At 42.1% G+C, this 18,420-nt stretch overlaps 1 protein-coding gene across 4 annotated transcripts in view; it reads right to left on the bottom strand.

Moving 5' to 3' along the window:
* The window catches only part of cadm1a (cell adhesion molecule 1a), a 748,250-nt gene that overhangs the window by 193,516 nt on the left and 536,314 nt on the right, over positions 1-18,420 (bottom strand). For 3 of the 4 annotated variants that reach the window (XM_060936142.1, XM_060936144.1, XM_060936146.1), the window contains exon 3: positions 13,073-13,090. The exons of the other annotated variant lie outside the window; for it this stretch is intronic. In XM_060936142.1, the coding sequence (XP_060792125.1) occupies positions 13,073-13,090 (18 nt within the window). The remainder of the gene's footprint in view (positions 1-13,072; positions 13,091-18,420) is intronic. 4 annotated transcript variants of the gene reach the window in all.

The raw sequence follows: 18,420 nt of genomic DNA, 5'->3' as shown, positions 1-18,420 counted from the left end.
CAGCCGTCGTTTGATATTGGTAGGGACACGTCCATACTTGATTCTTCGCCTATGGTCTATAGGACGGAGCAACGTGTTGTTGTCTTTTCCCCATTCAGTGGATACCCTGGCTGGATAACTGTTGTATGCTGGGAGGCCCCACCTCTAACAGAGAGCTGCGTGAAATGACAGAAAACAGCGCGGTGTTTTATTCAGTCAATGGGTCAAGCTAATACTTTGGCGACTTCCCTATGTAGATGTACAGCACGTAAATGCCAAAATCGCGGTAAAAAAAAAATTACAGAGTTCATTTTCATTTACCGTATGATAAGTTGGTATATTGAATATCGCAACAGGCCTAGTGTGATGGTCAAGTGTCTCCATTCTTTTGGCCTTATAGTGGACATTTCTTAACACAGACACAATGAGGTTTTTGGAGCAAGACAAAAAAAAAATCAGATAAAAAAATACACTAGAATTATTTTGTTGAACAATTAAGTTTAAAGCGCTTAGTGTCAATTAGATTAAATATACTCATCCGCATAGTTGATTTGGTATGAGTTTTATGCCAGATGCCCTTTCTGATGCAACCCTCCCCATTTATCTTGGATTGGGAAAGGCACTAAGAATACACTGGCTTGTGCATCTCAGTGACTGGATTTGAAAGGATTTGAACTATCTGACACTAAGGATGGAGAAAAGGACCTGTACCGGTTAGCAAGACAACAAATCAAGCTGGGAAGGATGCACAGCAGGTTAGGCTGATCAAGGATGCAGATGGAAATGTGCTGACAAGTGAAGAGTATGTTTTGAGAAGGTGGATGGAGTACTTTGAGAAGCTGATGAATGAAGAAACTCAAAGAGAGGGAAGGTTGGCTGAGGTGGAGATAGTGAAGTATAGCAGGAAGTACAGCAAATTCACAAGGAAGAAGTAAGGAGAGCTATGAAGAGAATGAAAAGTGGTAAGGCAGTCAGCCAGATGATATACCAGTGGAGGCATGGAGATGCTTCGGAGAGATGGCAATTGACTTTTTGACTAGATTGTTTAACAAGATCTTGGAAAGTCAGAGGATGCCTGAAGAGCAGAGAAGAAGTATACTGGTACCAATATTCAAGAACAAGTGCGATGTTCAGTCCTGCAGGCATAAAGTTGACCAGCCACAGCATGAAGTTGTGGGAAAGAGTAGTGGAAGCTAGGCTAAGAGGAGAGGTAGAGATATATCAGCAACAATATGGTTTTATGCCAGGAAAGAGTATAACAGATGCAATATTTGCTTTGAGAATGTTGATGGAAACGTATAGAGAAGGCCAAAAGGAGCTGCATTGTGTGTTTGTGGATTTAAAGAAGGCATATGACAGGGTGCCGAGAGAGGAGTTGTGGTACTGCATGAGGAAATCAGGAGTGGGGGAGAAGTGTGTGAGACTGGTGCAGTGTGGCAGCAGTGAGATGTGCAATGAAAATGACAGAGGCATTTAAGGTGGATGTTGGATTGCACCAGGGCTCAGCCCTCAGCCCTTTCTTGTTTGCAATGGTAATGGACAAGTTGACAGACGACATCAAGCAAGAGGCCCCATGGACAATGATGTCTGAAGATGATATTGTGATCTGTAGTGATAACAGAGAGCAGATGGAAGAAAACTTGAGACATGGAGGGATGCACTGGAGAGAAGGGGAATGTAAGTCAGTAGGAGCAAGACGGAGTACATGTATGTGAATGAGGGTGAGGATAGTGGAACCGTACAACTGCAAGAAATAGAGGTGGTCAAAGCAGATGGGTTCAAATATCTGGGGTCAACTGGACAAAGTAACGGAAAGTATGGAAGCAAAGTGAAGAAGAAAGTGAATGCAGGTTGGAATGGATGGAGGAGAGCAGGATGTCAGGAGTGATTTGTGACAGAAGGGTACCAGCAAGCGTGAAAAGGACATTACTAAGACCAGCTATGCTGTGTGGTTTGGAGACAGCGGCACTGACAAAAAGACAGGAGACTGAACTGGAGGTAGCGGAGTTGAAGATGTTGAGATTCTCATTGGGAGTGACAAAGTTGGACAGGATTAGAAACAAGAATATTAGAGGAATAGCACATGTAGGACGGCTTGGAGACAAAGTGAGAGAGGCAAGATTGAGATGGTTTGGACACATACAGAGGAGAGATCCAGGGTATATTGGGGAAAGGATGCTGGAGATGGAGTTGCTAGGTAGAAGGAAAACAGGAAGACCAAAGATGGGATTTATGGATGTGGTGAAGGAGGACATGAGAACAGTTGGTGTGATAGAAAAATATACTGAGGACAGGAGGAGATGGCTGGACATTATCCGCTGTGGTGACCCCTAACGGGAACAGCTGAAATTAGAAGAAGAAGATCCTCATGTTTGTACCATCAATAAAATGGCTTCTTTCAATGAAAGTAGGTGGTTCTTTGCCACAATTAAAGTACTAGAGAAGTATCCATCCATTATCTGTAGCCGCTTATCCTGTGCAGAGTCGCAGGCAAGCTGGAGCCTATCCCAGCTGACTATGGGCAGGGTACACCCTGGACAAGTTGCCAGGTCATCGCAGGTCTGACACATAGAGACAAACAACCATTCACACCTAAGGTCAATTTAGAGTCGCCAGTTAACCTAACCTGCATGTCTTTGGACTGTGGGGGAAACCGGAGCACCCGGAGGAAACCCACGCGGACACGGGGAGAACATGCAAACTCCACACAGAAAGGCCCCTGTTGGCCACTGGGCTCAAACCCAGAACCTTCTTGCTGTGAGGCAACAGTGCTAACCACTGCATCACCGTACTGCCAATGTAATACATGCTATGTTAAATAAATGCAATGCTATTGTGGCCAGAACCTTTCAAGCTGCTGTGTCCTTCAGTTATATTCTCACTCACAACAGAGTTTCAATTCATGACAAACCCAGAAACTGAGATGGCCATTGCAAGATATTTTGGTTATATGTTTAGTGACATTACTTATTTGAAAGTTTTTGTCTACATCCAGGTTTAAGCTCCTGGCAGAGGCAATCAGGTTTGTTTTCAGCTCAAATATCCTGGTACTTTGCAGAATTCAGGGTACAATTAAACCTCCAAAAATCTCTTATACAAATTTTGAAACCCAAACAGACACAGGGAGAACATGCAAACTCCACACAGAAAGGCCCTCATTGGCTGCTGGGCTCAAATCCAGGACCTTCTTGCTGTGAGGCGACAGCGCTAACCACTACACCACCATACTAGAGAAGTACTACTCTCTAAAACAAGTCTGTTTAACCCTTTCACCACAACAGACTGCAATCCTGGTCTCATTGTAGTCGGGAAACCCCTGTGTATTGTATATATTGGTTGAGAAATCAGATTCCCTGGGATTTCCTTTGACATAATTTAGATAAGCACAATGTTATTTGATGGTAATTAGGCTTATACAGCTTTCATTTGGTAAATATTATTGGATAAAACCAAATTTATCTCTGTTCATTTTGTCATAAGTGTTACATGTTCTTGAAGCAGAATTCCTCCAGCTTCCAACGGTACCAAATATGAGCACACACTCTAGTTCACTACAGTTCTATGGCACACACTCTAGTTCACTACACTTTCTTTTAAAATTGTGTACTGGTTTATATTGAATTTATCACAAAGTTAATTAGTCTTAAGGGTATTTCTTATATAAAATTATATAGCAGGCTGTATATAAAGTTATGCAGTGGTGAAAGTTTAGTCTGTTTGTAAGTCTACTCAATTTGGTTACCCTTCTTCTTCTGGGTTACCTGCTCAAACTGATGATCATCTCATCTCATTATCTCTAGCCACTTTATCCTGTTCTACAGGGTCGCAGGCAAGCTGGAGCCTATCCCAGCTGACTACGGGCGAAAGGCAGGGTACACCCTAGACAAGTCACCAGGTCATCACAGGGCTGACACATAGACACAGACAACCATTCACACCTACAATCAATTTAGAGTCACCAGTTAACCTAACCTGCATGTCTTTGGACTGTGGGGGAAACCGGAGCACCCGGAGGAAACCCACATGGACAAGGGGAGAACATGAAAACTCCACACAGAAAGGCCCTCGTTGGCCACGGGGCTCAAACCTGGACCTTCTTGCTGTGAGGCAACAGCGCTAACCACTACACCACCATGCTGCCACTGATAATTACATCATCAGTTTTTCTTTGGCTAATCAGACATAAAATACACCACCAAGCTTGCCAGAACAGTTGGGGGTTAGGCACTTTGCTCAAAGGCACATTAGCCAGTCTTGCTGGTTTTGGGAATCAAACCAGCAATCTTTTGGTCCCCAAACTGTTTCTCTAACCATTAGGCCATGGCTTCTTGCCAGGGTATAAGGGTACAAAGCATAGAAAACTGGGGCATCTGGGTGTAATAGTGTAGGCCACAGTCATCACAGATTTGTTACAAGTGAATATTTGCAGATCATCATGGCCATCTATGTCCCAAATTCTACTGTACTAAATACTACGTCTAACTTCATAGTGGCACACCATGTAGAACACATGGACTAGAATGTGGACTAAAATTGCTTTTCTGCACAGCAATCTTCAGTAGTTGAGCCTGTCAACATTCCCACTGATTGCAGTGGAAAATCCACAAAGTTCCATGTAGTCAAATACAGAGTACAATTGTACATTTAAGAACATTAGCTCATGTGACTGATGCTTTTATCAGTATAGAATTGAACAGTTGAGGGTCTTGCCCAATGATGCAAAATTAGCAGTATGGCAGTGCTGGAATTTGAAATCACAACCGTTCTGTCAGCAGCTCAAAGCCTTAACCACTGAGCCACCAGTTCCTGTAAAACACTAGCTAGACCTTGAAGCTTCCCACAGGTGTTAGTAACATCACCATCCTATAACCTCGAGAAAACCTCTAATTTCATGGAAACGGAAACATGTTACAGATAGTTCTGGATTCAGATTAGTAATACAGTCGTATCATGGCATATTGCTTGATATCATAAGTACAAAAAGTGTATGGTGAGTCGCACTTAATTCTTCTGTGGTTCTTGTTTATCATCCTGGCACAAAGACACATCTCACAGGAATTTCAGGTGAAGAATATGATTTGAGGATGACACAGTGGCACAGCACTTACCACTGTTGCTTCACAGCAAGAAAGTTCTGGGTTCAAATCTTGCAGCTGACGGGGACCATTCTGTATGGAGTTTGTGTTTCCTCTGGGTGCTCTAGTTTCATCCCACAGTCCAAAGATATGTGTATTAGGTCAACTGGCTACGAATGGATTGGTGACCTGCCCACGGTGTACCCCACCTCTTGCCCAAAGTCAAATGGGATTGGATAACTTCCAAGCTCCAGCTACCCCCCTGACCTTGATGTATAAGCAGTATAGATAATGAATGGATTGATGAACAGATGATTTAAAACCTCCTTCTCAAGACAACAATGACAGCTTAGATAGACTGAAAGTTTGGAGTTGCGCCACCCAATGAGCTAACTTTCTTAGTAGTTTAACTTGCTTAGTATAATCCCTATTATATAAAGTCACCGAGTTACACAAGTTGTTCCATAAGCAAAAGAAAAATGATGCACACTCTTGACATTCAGAATGGCTACATCAGCAAGAAAAGGTCTTCAGGCTAAAAGCACTCTTGGTATTTTAAGAGTCCTTTAGGAATTTCTGCTCTTTAACATATGCTTTGTGTATGGTTTTCATATCAATTCATTAACCATTTTAGACCAGACATTTTGTTGGTCTTGAAAAATATTGTGGTTTCTTTGTATTTTGCAACCATTTAAAAATACACAAGCTGGTGGTGAAAATAAAAGGAGTGAATAAAAGGTACTACAAACTCTTTGTATGGAGGTGTATGTATACAAGGGGCTGCAAAAGTAGGTATACAGTAATGAAAAACAAAACGTTCACACAAAACGTTAGTATTAAATGAAACCTAGCACCACTATTATAATACTGGTAATACTGGAATAACCCTTACTGTAGACCTACTTTTGCAGCCCCCTGTATGTATGTATGTATGTATGTATGTATGTGTGTATGTATATATATGGACACAAGTGTTTTACTTGGAAATATACCACTTGTATTTTTCATACAAGCTACATCCGGGACATAGAGAACCAAAACCGTGACATAAAACTCTATGTGTCACTCGTGAGGAAATCGATGAATTGTTTTGATAAATTCGGGTACTTTTTGTTTGTGAATACGTCTATATAATAAAAATAAAATCACACGTTGGCTTGAATATATGAAGTTTATCTTCTCATGTTGAAAAACTTGCATTTTTCATACGAAATACATCGCGGATCTGAGTGACATATTTAAATAATATTGGCTGGCTTTGAGTGGTATATCAGATATGTTCCATTTAGCTAGCATGATACTGAATGAGTCGAAGACGAGTTATAGCTGATAGACCACGAAAAAAGCCAGTCAATATTATTATTATACATACACATTCCTTTCAGGTGTTCAACACGTCTTTCTTTTTCAAAATTCTCTCAAAATCTTCCGTATTTAATGAAGCAAACCTGGCGGCTGTGTTTGTTTAAAAATTGTCACAGTCGCTCACTAGCGCGGAAGTTTTCTGTCTCCGATGTGTAACGTCAGACTGTCTTGACAACCATGCAATATTGTAAACCATATTCAACACTCATTCTCCATTGGGCAGAGTGACATAATACACGGAGAGTAAGCAATATTGCATTTAAACCAAATGAATGAAACCTGCTAGAAGGGAATAGAATACATATATGTTATTTACCAGTTGGGAGGTTCGTATCGTGAAATACTGTGACCGAGGTCTTGAAAGTACTGACCGAGGCCCTCTGGGCCGAGGTCAGTATTCAAGGCCGAGGTCACGGTATTTCGCCATACGGACCGACCTTAAGCTGGTAAATAATATATTTATTTTTTTCTTTACCAAATTCTACCAGCAAATGAGAGCACCCGAAAGGGAAAACCTAGCCGAGGCAAGCCGCCATTTTGAATCCTCATTCACGGCTGTAATGCAAATGGCTTCCTCCTCGGTATGCAAGTGCACTTCCATGGCTGGAAAAAAACCTACATTTTGCCGCCTATGTAGTCCCCTATTTATACAAAATTGAGTCATTCAGGATTCAGCCATGTTTTTGCTCGGCGTTAGCAACAGTTACAGGCTTTTAGCTTTCTCCTGAAATGTTTTCTTTTATTTCGTCTTCCTCAGGGTAGTAAAACTCGCTTTCGCTGTTAAGACTGTCGTTATTGCTATCCATGCTGTAAAATTAATGCTATTCTCCTGAGAAATGCGAAAATAAATGTTAACAAAAATTGCTACGATGTTTGTTGTTGTTGTGAACGAGCGAGTCGCCAGAGGTCTGTAACTGGGGTCTGTAACCAGGGTCCGTGTCGTAAGATACGGACCCGCTCGCCAGCCAATCAGAGCGCAGGATTTGATGGAAACCGGACTGCGAAAAAAAGAAAGTTTTTATTCTATCGAAAAAGTGTCCTGTATGTATAGTAATGCCTGATAGTTCACTCTGATGACATCACTCCCAGTGTTTTCCCACTGACTAGACGTGCATTGTCAAAATGGCGAACCAGTTCAAAATTAGAATTCTTTTGATTAACTTTCATATTTCTTTTTTGGGGGATGTGTCCATAAATTCTAATAATTGTACTCCATAATTGTACTTCTTCCTTAGAAAGATATTTTTTGAAGAATGTTCCATAAAATCTTTCACATTGTCAGTAATTATCAAATAAGCAGAAAGGGAGAGTATCTGAGAGGAAAGGCAGCATGCTGAGTGAAAAAGAAAGTCGAAATCTAGAGCACAGCAGTGTGCAGTGCTACTTAGCCAGAAATAAATAGTTGTTTGGTTTAGTTCTGGTAATCAGTGGCATGTTCTGTGCTTTCTGATATCTGATGAGTATAATGAAGTTGCAAACATGCTAGAAGTGGAAGCAGAGGGAGCAACGTGATGTGTTTTCAATAGAAGTACATTGCACAGACAAAAGGGGTTTCAGTGCAGTCCACGTCTCCTGGGCAAAGACTGATCTAGTATGATTTAGGGTGAGTCTAGTGGGAGGGGTAGCAAAAATTTTTGAAGAACTACCGGAGTAAGGAACATGATTGGGTATTTCCATCAGTATTTTGAAAAAGGCAACCGACAGGTAACTGTTGTAACCTTAACAACCCTGTTCTTTTGGTAGCTACTGCTTTTCAGTTGTTCAACAGATATCAGGCTAACTACCAAGGGGCAGTTTGTTAGTGTCTGCCACTTTCTTCTGTCATTAAAATACCTGCTGCCTGCTGTGCTGCTTGCTTTACTGATTTGTATATATCAAGTTCCAGGAATGTCTTTAATGCTAATGTGCAGACTGATTATTTTGACAGGTTTAAATTAGTGCTGTCAAAAATGTCGCGTTATTAACGCGTTAACTTGACTCAATTTTAACGGCGATAATTTTTTTTATCGCGAGATTAACGCTCTGTGACATGATGTAGGTTTTTCATAAGCTTTTGAAACTGCCAGGAACTTGGAACAGAGACTTTGCTTAGAAAAACGATAGCAGCTAGACTGTAATGCCACGCCCCGCACAGCCAGAGTCCTCTGCCCTCCTCCCCCCAAAGAACCAGCGCGGGCAGGGCGCGCTAGTAGAGATGGGATTTATGGCTCTTTGATGGGATCCGCATCTTTGTGATCTGTTCTTTGAAAAGAGCCGTTCAAAAGACTGGCTCATTTGGCTCTTTTTAAATATTTATTCAGTTTTAACAAGACAGCGTCTAAAGAAGCCAGATCCCTCTGAACTGTAAACTCAATGCTATCCCAGAAATCCTTCCTGTAATATGCAAATTTGGCCGCCTCTGACTGGACAGCGCGACGCATCAACAGGCAGAAAGTGTAAAAGTACAAAATGTGTTAAGTGAGCTGAAACAGTAAAGATCAGATTCAATGCAATATTTATCAACGAACAACTTAAAGTTAATATAATAGTGTACTTTATATTATAATCAAGCATGTCAAGCCTACCGTCACTGTGTAACCTGTCTCTCTGATTAGAGTTGTAGACTAACTCAAGCAGTAGATCACTTCACTCATGGTTCTTTTGCTAGCCCCGGTACTCGGCTTAGGTTTCATTTTGTAGTGGCTGTGTCAAGACGTGTTATGCTTTGCAATACAAAGCAAGCCCATTCACTTTTTTATGCTGATAAGAGAATTACAATGGTTTTTCATGTGACAAAAATGTGCGATTAAATTGCGATTAATCGCGAGTTAACTATGACAGTCGCGACATTAATCGCGATAAATATTTTAATCGCTTGACAGCACTAGTTTAAATTTTTTAGTGTGAATCGAAACATCACATATAGCATTAAAAGTGTGTTTTATCAGCTTCAGTCAGGGCATCACACTAAAACCTAGTGAGGACCTGAGTCTGCTTGGTAACATCATGATGTTTCATTGTAAGTCTATAAGGGTCAAACAGTAAAGATTATGACAAAGGATGATAGCCGACTCCCTCTTAGATGATCCAATATTGCAAATATTTTGGTGCTTCCTCGTTCACTTTGTTTGATCGGGGTTTTAGCATTTTAGTGGAGTCTGAACAGTGTTGACTACATACCGGTAGCCTGATATGAGCTTTAATCAGTTTCTTTTTGACCCCCTTCCAAAATTAATGACTGAAGGAGAGGCTCTCAATCCTTTCAAAATTTCATTAACTTTTACTTGCCCCTCATTAAAGTACAAATGATATTACCAGAAATTCACTTAGCTCCCTCTTTCAGGGCCTTGCAGGACAAGAACACGAAAGAGACCTTTTAAGACATCTTTATTTTAAAGTCCTTTTCTTTAAAGGACATTGTAAGAACAGTTTATAGGAGATAGCTGTGCTGCATTCAGGCACCTATGCAGCAGCATTGTGCATTTGAGCAAAGAACTTAAGGCCTCAGGATGCTTCTTACAGAGGTGACGTGTACAGCGGTTGCGTGAAGACAAATCCATTTTTCAGAGCTTCCAAGCTTGCATAATTTCTGAGGTTCTGAACTGGCCATCGCGTACCAGAACTCCAGTACTGCAGGTGGTGCTATTAAAATTTCATCACAGTTTCCTTGAATACAAGTAGTAGGCATATTAAGTGAAACTTTAAATTGAATCCAAATTGCTTGAAACGGTACTCATTGAATTCACAATTGAATGCAGAACAACATACTTTTTACAGAATTAAAATATGTTTAGCCCTGTGATGACCTGGCGACTTGTCCAGGGTGTACCCCGCCTTTCGCCCGTAGTCAGCTGGGATAGGCTCCAGCTTGCCTGCGACCCTGTAGAAGGATAAAGCGGCTAGAGATAATGAGATGAGATGAGAAAATATTTTTATCCGTTCTTGAGATATTACAAATCAAAGATTGGAAAAACAGATTAAGTTTTAGCAAACTGCCATAATATTCTGTATGAGGATCACATGGTCCAAAATGGTCCTCATTAACGAATGAAATCAAATGTTTTTTTCTTAATAACTTTTTTATTTTTCAAGATATTTACATGGAAATTGGCAGGCACATAGATGGTTGTATACTGAATAAACAATTTGAAAAAACAGTAAAAACCAGTTATGCGAATTAGTATTTAATTAGTATCAATTATGCTAATTAGGTAAAAACGTTAAATCGGTACACTCAATAAAAAAGTAATAAATGATTATTTCTAATACCCTCTTTGTGCTCTGTAGTCCTTTGTATTTCTCAAATGTAGGGCCTACTAGTGTTTATATGAAAGAATAGCAATGATAATATTCACAGCTTTCAAGTCTAACCTCGAAAAAACTGTGTGATCCACATCCAATAAACAATTCCAGTTAATTGAACTGAAATCGACAATAACGTTTCTGACTTCTGGTTTTTTAAAATCTCATTCCGACCACTAAGATCTCAATATTTTTCATCAAAAAATCTACAGTTAGATTCTAAAATAGTTATTCATATACATGAATCATTTTGATTGGAAAAACTAAGTAGGTAAAGGTATGAAAACTCACTTCAAAATCTCCTGTGAATCATAACATCAAAACTAGCTGATGGAAAAATTTTGTCGAATACTTCATCAGAAACAGTAAGAGCGAGAGAACATCCCTCTAAAAATTATCTGATTGATATTCATGAGTAATCCAGTTGGAAACCGATCAGGAGAGAGAGAGAGCCTGAGCGCTTTCCCGTGACTCAAAAAGCACCGGCAGTTTCCCGACGTCATGTGAGCAGAGAGTGGACTCTGTTGTACCAACCTGCCGTTACTCCCAAAGTACTGAACAGATCTTAATGAGATACATTTCTTTGGAAAGCAGAAATTATAAGCTTTTTAATGATAGTATTCACGATAGAAAATATTCAAGAGTTAAGCAATGACAGGTTTGGACAGATTAGCGGAGTGTCTGCATGCACGTTTTTCACAGCACGGCCAGCGAGCGTCTGATATGCCTGCAAGTAGAAGTCGAGGAAGAAGGATAGTACTAATCTATGGTGAGTTGGTGGAAGTACATAAATAAGTGATAAAACATGAGGAAGAAAACAAAGTGATTATTTTGTTCCAAGTTTATAAAGAGACAAATAACCAGCGAGTGGGAGATTGTGAGTTCGACTCACGGTCGGATCATACCAAAGACCATCATAAAAATGGTATCTACTGCTGTCTGGCAAGGCACACTGCAATACAGACGTAAGTAGGGAGTCAAACTCTCGCGGTTACCAGAGGACTAGCCCCCCACTGTAACCCTAGCTATGTAATAGGCCAGAGGCCGAGGGCTACGGAAACGGAGATTGGCGCCGCCCTATGCGCCACTTGGCATGGGAAGAACTTTGGCTTTGGCTTATAAAGAGACAAGCAAATGAGATGGTACTAGCATGCTAATGAAACCTATTTAATATCCATAACCGCTTATCCTGTGCAGGGTCGCAGGCAAACTGGAGCCTATCTCAGCTGACCATGGGCAAGAGGCGGGGTACACCCTGGACACGTCGCCAGATCATTGCAAGGCTGACACATAGATACACACAACCATTCACACCTCCTGTCAATTTAGAGCCAACAATTAACCTAACCTGCATGTCTTTGGACTGTGGGGGAAGCCGGAGCATCCGGAGGAAACCCACACAGACACGGGGAGAACATGTAAACTCCACACAGAAAGGCCCCCGTTGGCTGCTGGGCTTGAACCCAGAACCTTCTTGCTGTGAGGCAACAGTGCTAACCATTACACCACTGTGCCGCCCCGTATTCAATATTCGGAATGAATCGGCTTGAGCATCTTGTTCATAGCAACCTACCGTAGCGAGGGCACTTTGGGAGCTTTCATGTATCACTTGCCGGGTTGTGATCTCAGAAGTGTAATTCAAGAGGCCAAGCTCACACAATGCAGCAGTCTATATGAGCAGGACAACGCAAATATGTTTTTGGAGCCCTCTGTGATGTCTCGCAGGCTTGGTTATGTCGTGTGTATGTCCATGGAGTTTGCCTCGCTGTCATGTGTACGACAAGGAAAGCAAAGCCACCGCATGATGTCCATTTACCAATTATGTCTTATTATTTGTGGACGCTAGGTTACATCTCCACTGAGGCCATTAATCACCTTGTGAGAAGCAAACCAAAGAGATTTTACATCAGCTGTCATGGTAGGTTATTTCATTGATCACAGAACGTACGAAGCATGCTAAATTTGCACATACTTGGCACATAATTCACCTCTTAAAAATATCCCAGTGGTACCTTTAAATAACAAATGTTAATGTATGCTGAACAAATGAAGAACATTAATGGATGAAACAGCAGGGGGGGCATGAGGGCTAATCTTAGACCTGTAAGGTGAGAAACTGAGTTGGAACAGTCTGCAGATGTGAAAAATGGAGTGAACCAGCGTGCAGCTGCACTGCTGGAGGCTGAGAAGGAAGCAACAGCAGCAGCAGAAGAAGAATTAATGAATTATAAACTGAAGAAAGGGAAGATGGTTTTGGTTATGCCAGGATCCGAGCTCTAAAGACCTGAGAAAATGGTGGTTTTAGGAATGGCACGAGGCAGGCAGGACACAAACGGACAAATGAACACACAGAGGTATAAGGTAGGGCATACCTGGGTACTGAGCTGCTCCTGCATCAAAAAGGGGAAAAGGAAAGAGAGAGAGAGAGAGAGAGAGAAGAGAGACGTTAGCAGATCAAGATTCTTATAAAATCCCTGTGCAATTAAAGACACTTGAACCAGCATAGCAAAGGTGTCAAAGTGTTATTCATCCATTATAGCAGTCTTTAAGTGTGTGGGTAGAAGGTGCACTTGGGATGTGATCCAAACATGAAAAGAAAAGATGTTTTTGTGACATTCTGCCATCAGAGGCGAAACGCCAAACCCGATGATTTCACGGCATATTGTAATCAGATGATAAAACAGCAGGAGATACGAATTTTAGACTGGAGAGAAATGATTCAAGCCCTGCATGAAGCCTCGTGCAGAACATTACCTTAACACACTGGCTGCTTTCTCTCACTGAGGCAAACCCTGAAACTTCATTAATTACAGTGTGTCAACAGCACCTGGGTTCACTTTCTCCCTTTCTCCAGCCACTGTCACTACTGAGAAGCCAGGGCTAATGCACTGGAATCCACAGCACCATTTTAAAAAGCACTTACAGCCAAAGAGAGTGGATGAATTGTGCTCCAAGTCAGAGTCTGATTAGAAAACCAATTTCCTCCTTCGCATTTTTGCCAAATTTGCGTCCTAGCGGTGCATCCATTAACATTCTTCCTGCATTACGGAGACAGGAAAGCCACAGCTTTTCAGGACAGAGCCAGACTTCATACTCCAGCTCTGTGTCAGCTCTCTTTGTTACACACAGCCTATTAAATCAGAGTGACACTGGCCAAGATAACCACTGTGGTCTCCGATAGATTCATGGATATGCATGATGTCATAGGTCTGCCTGGCTACAGGAATGCCCACAGGAAATGATCTTCCAGCCTGTTGCTATACACAGCAGCTTCCCTAAAAGAACCTAAAATATCCCTTGATGTAAGAACTGCAGATATCCATTAGTTAGTTTTACAAAAGGCCTGTAGTTGAGTGTACAAACCAGGTACCTTATGCATCTCCAGGGCTTTCCCCAGAAAAAAATATCAGAGCAGTGCTACTGATGCAGAGACCAGTCCATAAGGGCTGGCCTGGTCTGGAGGGCCCCAAAGGCTGCTGAGGGGTCTGGGGGCATGCTCCATTTGAAATTAGAGACTTCAAATGGTGCATTCTGGTGGCATCTAGGGCTGATTTAGGCACAATTCAACACTATTAAATGTGCTATTTATTACCTTGTCAAATATGCAAGGGGCAAAATTAGATTTCAAATGAAAACACTTCATAGCACGCATCTTCATTTTCCAATTCCAGGACGCCAGGAACAGAATCAAGGTCAAGTCGTGCAACACCGCCATCTAGTGACCAGTGCCTAGAATATGGTTTTATGTTTGGCAGTCAGTGCACGCAGTGAAACCCTTTATTTTCACTCCTGGGTTGAGTACCAGGATAGTCTAGACCTATATATCACAATATCTTCCTCTTTTTATAGTTATAACTCATTCTCAGAGGGGAATAGGAGATATTTAGGTCCGTAAAATACTCTGCATTGTTCAATTTATGGTACCGATTTTTTTTTTTTTGGTGTGCAAGTAACAGTGCAGCGCTGACGTCGCACAGCATGGCGAAGCACCGCATATCCGCGCTTTGGGGACAGCCCTGATCTCTGATCACCATGACAGCCATAACAGGTCTATGCATGGGTGAAAGATATGGAACTTTTTTAGGATTCATGACATTGGCCTGAGTACAGTCACTGAATGGTTTGAAGCCATAGGAGACCAGGGGCCCCTGTGGAAATCAGTCCCTCTCTACCTTGGCTCTGGTCATGTTAAGTAAATGCCACACGTCATAGGAATAATGTTGGCTTTTGGCTTTTCAACCCAGGCCTGCTGAGGCCTGGCTGGGACTGTTAAGGCCAAAAGATGGCCATGTCGCTGCTTTGCACTTCTGCCCCCGATGTAAGGTTAAACGCTCCAGAGGAATGCATTAACCATGAGTTGGCCCCACACGAGACCAGCTCCCTACTCCAGAATGATAGCTGCATTAACTTGGCGGTCAGCACGCATGAGCTGAATTAATGAAGCCTCGTGCTTCTCTTTAACATTCCCATCATCCCAAGAGCACTTCAGATAGACTGCTTGCACGAGGCCTGAACACTAGATACAAATAAAACCACACAACCCTTGTGAGAGCTTTGATTAAGAACAGAAAGAAGGGAATGTCAAAGAGGCCAAGAGGGACAGGGAGAAATAACAACAACCAAGCGTAACATGACCATCATTAGCATAATAAATCAACATTAAATGGTATTACAACTAGCCTAACCTCTTCATACAGTATAAAGATCCCCTATTACTGCATCCTCTTGAGCAGTCCTTGGTGGCGAGGGCCATAAATGAGAGCAAGAGTTGCTTAAGCTTGCACCAGAGCTCTCTTAGGTGATTAACAAGTCCTTCCAGCAATCTTCAGATGAGGCCGAGGCCAAGGATCTGCATCAACCCAATTCACAGTATGGTGGGCCTCAAACACAGGAGGAGGAGGAGCAGGAGCAGAAGAGCCTTTCCTCCCCTTCCTATGGTCTCTGCACAACCCTCCAAAAAGAACACAATTCCCCAGAAACAACTAGCAGCATTCAAATCGCCAATCTGGCAGCGGGTGTTAAATTAGACAAGATAAGTGAACTCCATTAAAACCTAATCATCAATACCATTCTGAAAAGCTTCTCCTGCCATTCAAACTCAAGACAGACAAAGGAAGGAAAACAAAAGTGTTTTCCCAACAGAACAAGGAACACAAAAGTGAATCCCCAATTGAAGACGTTTAAAGAATTCAACAGAGGCCACAAGGCTACACAGAGATCACAAGGCTACACAGAGATCCTATCTCAATTCAGAGGGTCGCAGCCTATTCTCTCCACCTTTTTTTTTTGTATTTCTCTTTCTCCAATAACATAGAAAAGTTAGAGCTTATGTTTGGCTGACGTGCAAAAGAGTAAAGCAACAGCAACTCACTGTTCCTGCTTTACACTGTCAGTGACTGGAGCAAGTATGTAAACCTGAGCCATAATAGGGAGGGATTTATGGTCTGTCTGCTGGGCTGTGATTAGACACCACTGCTGACACTCTGATAAGCTCCTCATTGATGGGAATATTCACCCTGGTGTCCTCGAGTCACCTCACAGGAGGGAGGGGTGAAGAGAGAAAGATGCTCCTCCAGCATCTGCAACCCCATCAGTCTCTGACTTTGAAGCGACTTTTGAGGTTTCGTACACTTTGAGGGCACTTATTCAGAGATGCCACACTGTCTCAATGAGCTCAACTGAGCCAGTAATCCAGCCGGTTTAAAATTCAACATGCACCACTCATCTTCTTTCACCATTCCGAATAATCTCGAGGATTCATTTCCCCAAGGAAATGAAAGCCTGCTACTGGTATGTGACATTCCGTGAGAAACCACTGAAGGCTGGACAGTAGCATGGCTGCTAACTTGCCAAAAATGGCTGGCCTTTTCAGAAATACTCCAAAGGTTAAAGGTCTGCCTTGCTTCCTGATGGCTGGTCCAAGTCTACATGCCAGGACCTATTCAGTCATTCAGCACACAGAGTGTTGACAGTAGCCTACTCACACGCACAGGGGGCTTGAATGGTACAGACCAGACCTTCATGTAATTAAAAGGTTAGGAGAACAGAATCGTTTTTTATCTCAAAGGGGAGTAGATAGAAAGGGCAGGGGCATGTGTCATGGTCAGCACAGTCTCGACAGGACTGCTCAACCATGCTATTCTCAAAAGCATGCCAATGACAGCCATTTAACCACAGCAATTATAGAGGGAGATTCACCCATCAGATATCTTTTAGTGAAGGAGAAAGCTGATCTCAGATCTAAATCGTATTCTGAATTCAAGCTTCAAGGTGACATTTACTCTTTGCTCTACACTAGTCTTGCCTTCAGAAACAGACTCTAAGGGCCCAGTCCCACAACACCAATAACTACCGGTATAACTATAACTCCAACTATGACTATACCTACGCCTGAATTTAGTTCCAGTCTGGAGCAGTCACACCACAACTATAATCCCGACTATAATATCGCTTGGTTCTGCCACTCAGGGAAATAAATGCATGCAACTTACGAATAGCCACAGAAGCTTTTTCCAAGTAGTAGCACATTATTCTAGATCATACTGTACAGCTTGGACTTCGAAACAACCCATGGACGTATTCCGGTGGTTGACAAAATACAGGTAGGTCACAGATTACAGAAATATAATAACATAAGGATACAAAATATGGGGGCGCCACGGTGGTGTAGTGGTTAGCGCTGTCGCCTCACAGCAAGAGGGTCTGGGTTCGAGCCCTGTGGCCGGCGAGGGCCCTTCTGTGCGGAGTTTGCATGTTCTCCGTGTGGGTTTCCTCCGGGTGCTCCGGTTTCCCCCACAGTCCAAAGACATGCAGGTTAGGTTAACTGATGACTCTAAAGTGAGTGTGAATAGTTGTCTGTGTCTATGTGTCAGCCTCGTGATGACCTGGCGACTTGTCCAGGGTGTACCCCGCCTTTCACCTGTAGTCAGCTGGGATAGGCTCCAGCTCGCCTGCGACCCTGTAGAACAGGATAAAGCGGCTACAGATAATGAGATACAAAATACAGAGTGGATACGGATGCAAATAATTTAGGGGTTGGTCACGGACGCTTCAGTATATCACAGACTGGTTACCGATGATGCATCACAGATAAAAAATTAGTAAGTCTCAAACAATTAAATGTTTGGACTGTTGAAATTCATAATTAAAATATCTTACCTGCATTTATATGTTTACTTTATTCATTTACTATTGATCTTTCACGGAAAATCACATGTCCATGAATAAAAGATCGGTGCTTTGTATTATATTTTTTAATCCGTATTCCGTGACTTCATGATGCAACAAGGATGTATAAAAAGATGCCTGGGAAAAACAGCATGTGCTCAGACAATGTCACATGTAAACAATTACCTGATTGGTCAGATGTTTTATCGGATCAGGTCCAGGCCTGGAAAAAAAAAATCGCTCCAGAAGTAATCTCACTGATACAGATAAACCAAGGCCTGGGCTATACGGTAGGTATCGTTATCGGTCTGGTGTGAGCGCCAACCACATAATCTGCAGGGGACTGATTTATTTATAGTTATCATTATAGTTGTAATTATAGTTAGCAGTATTGTGGGACCAGGTCTTAAGTGTGCTTTCATATATGTACTGCTTAGCCCAATTTGAATCAAATCCTGGTGCGTTTTCATCTTTGGTGTTGTTTGTTTCAGTAGATGAGAACAACGCTATCACACTCCAGTGCAAACCAAAACAACTGGTCCAAGACCAAGTG

Source organism: Neoarius graeffei, chromosome 12, assembly GCF_027579695.1.
Source record: "Neoarius graeffei isolate fNeoGra1 chromosome 12, fNeoGra1.pri, whole genome shotgun sequence".
NCBI classification, from domain to species: domain Eukaryota; kingdom Metazoa; phylum Chordata; class Actinopteri; order Siluriformes; family Ariidae; genus Neoarius; species Neoarius graeffei.
The sequence above is the reverse complement of the archived record's forward strand: the minus strand, read 5'-3'. Positions and strand labels throughout refer to the sequence as shown.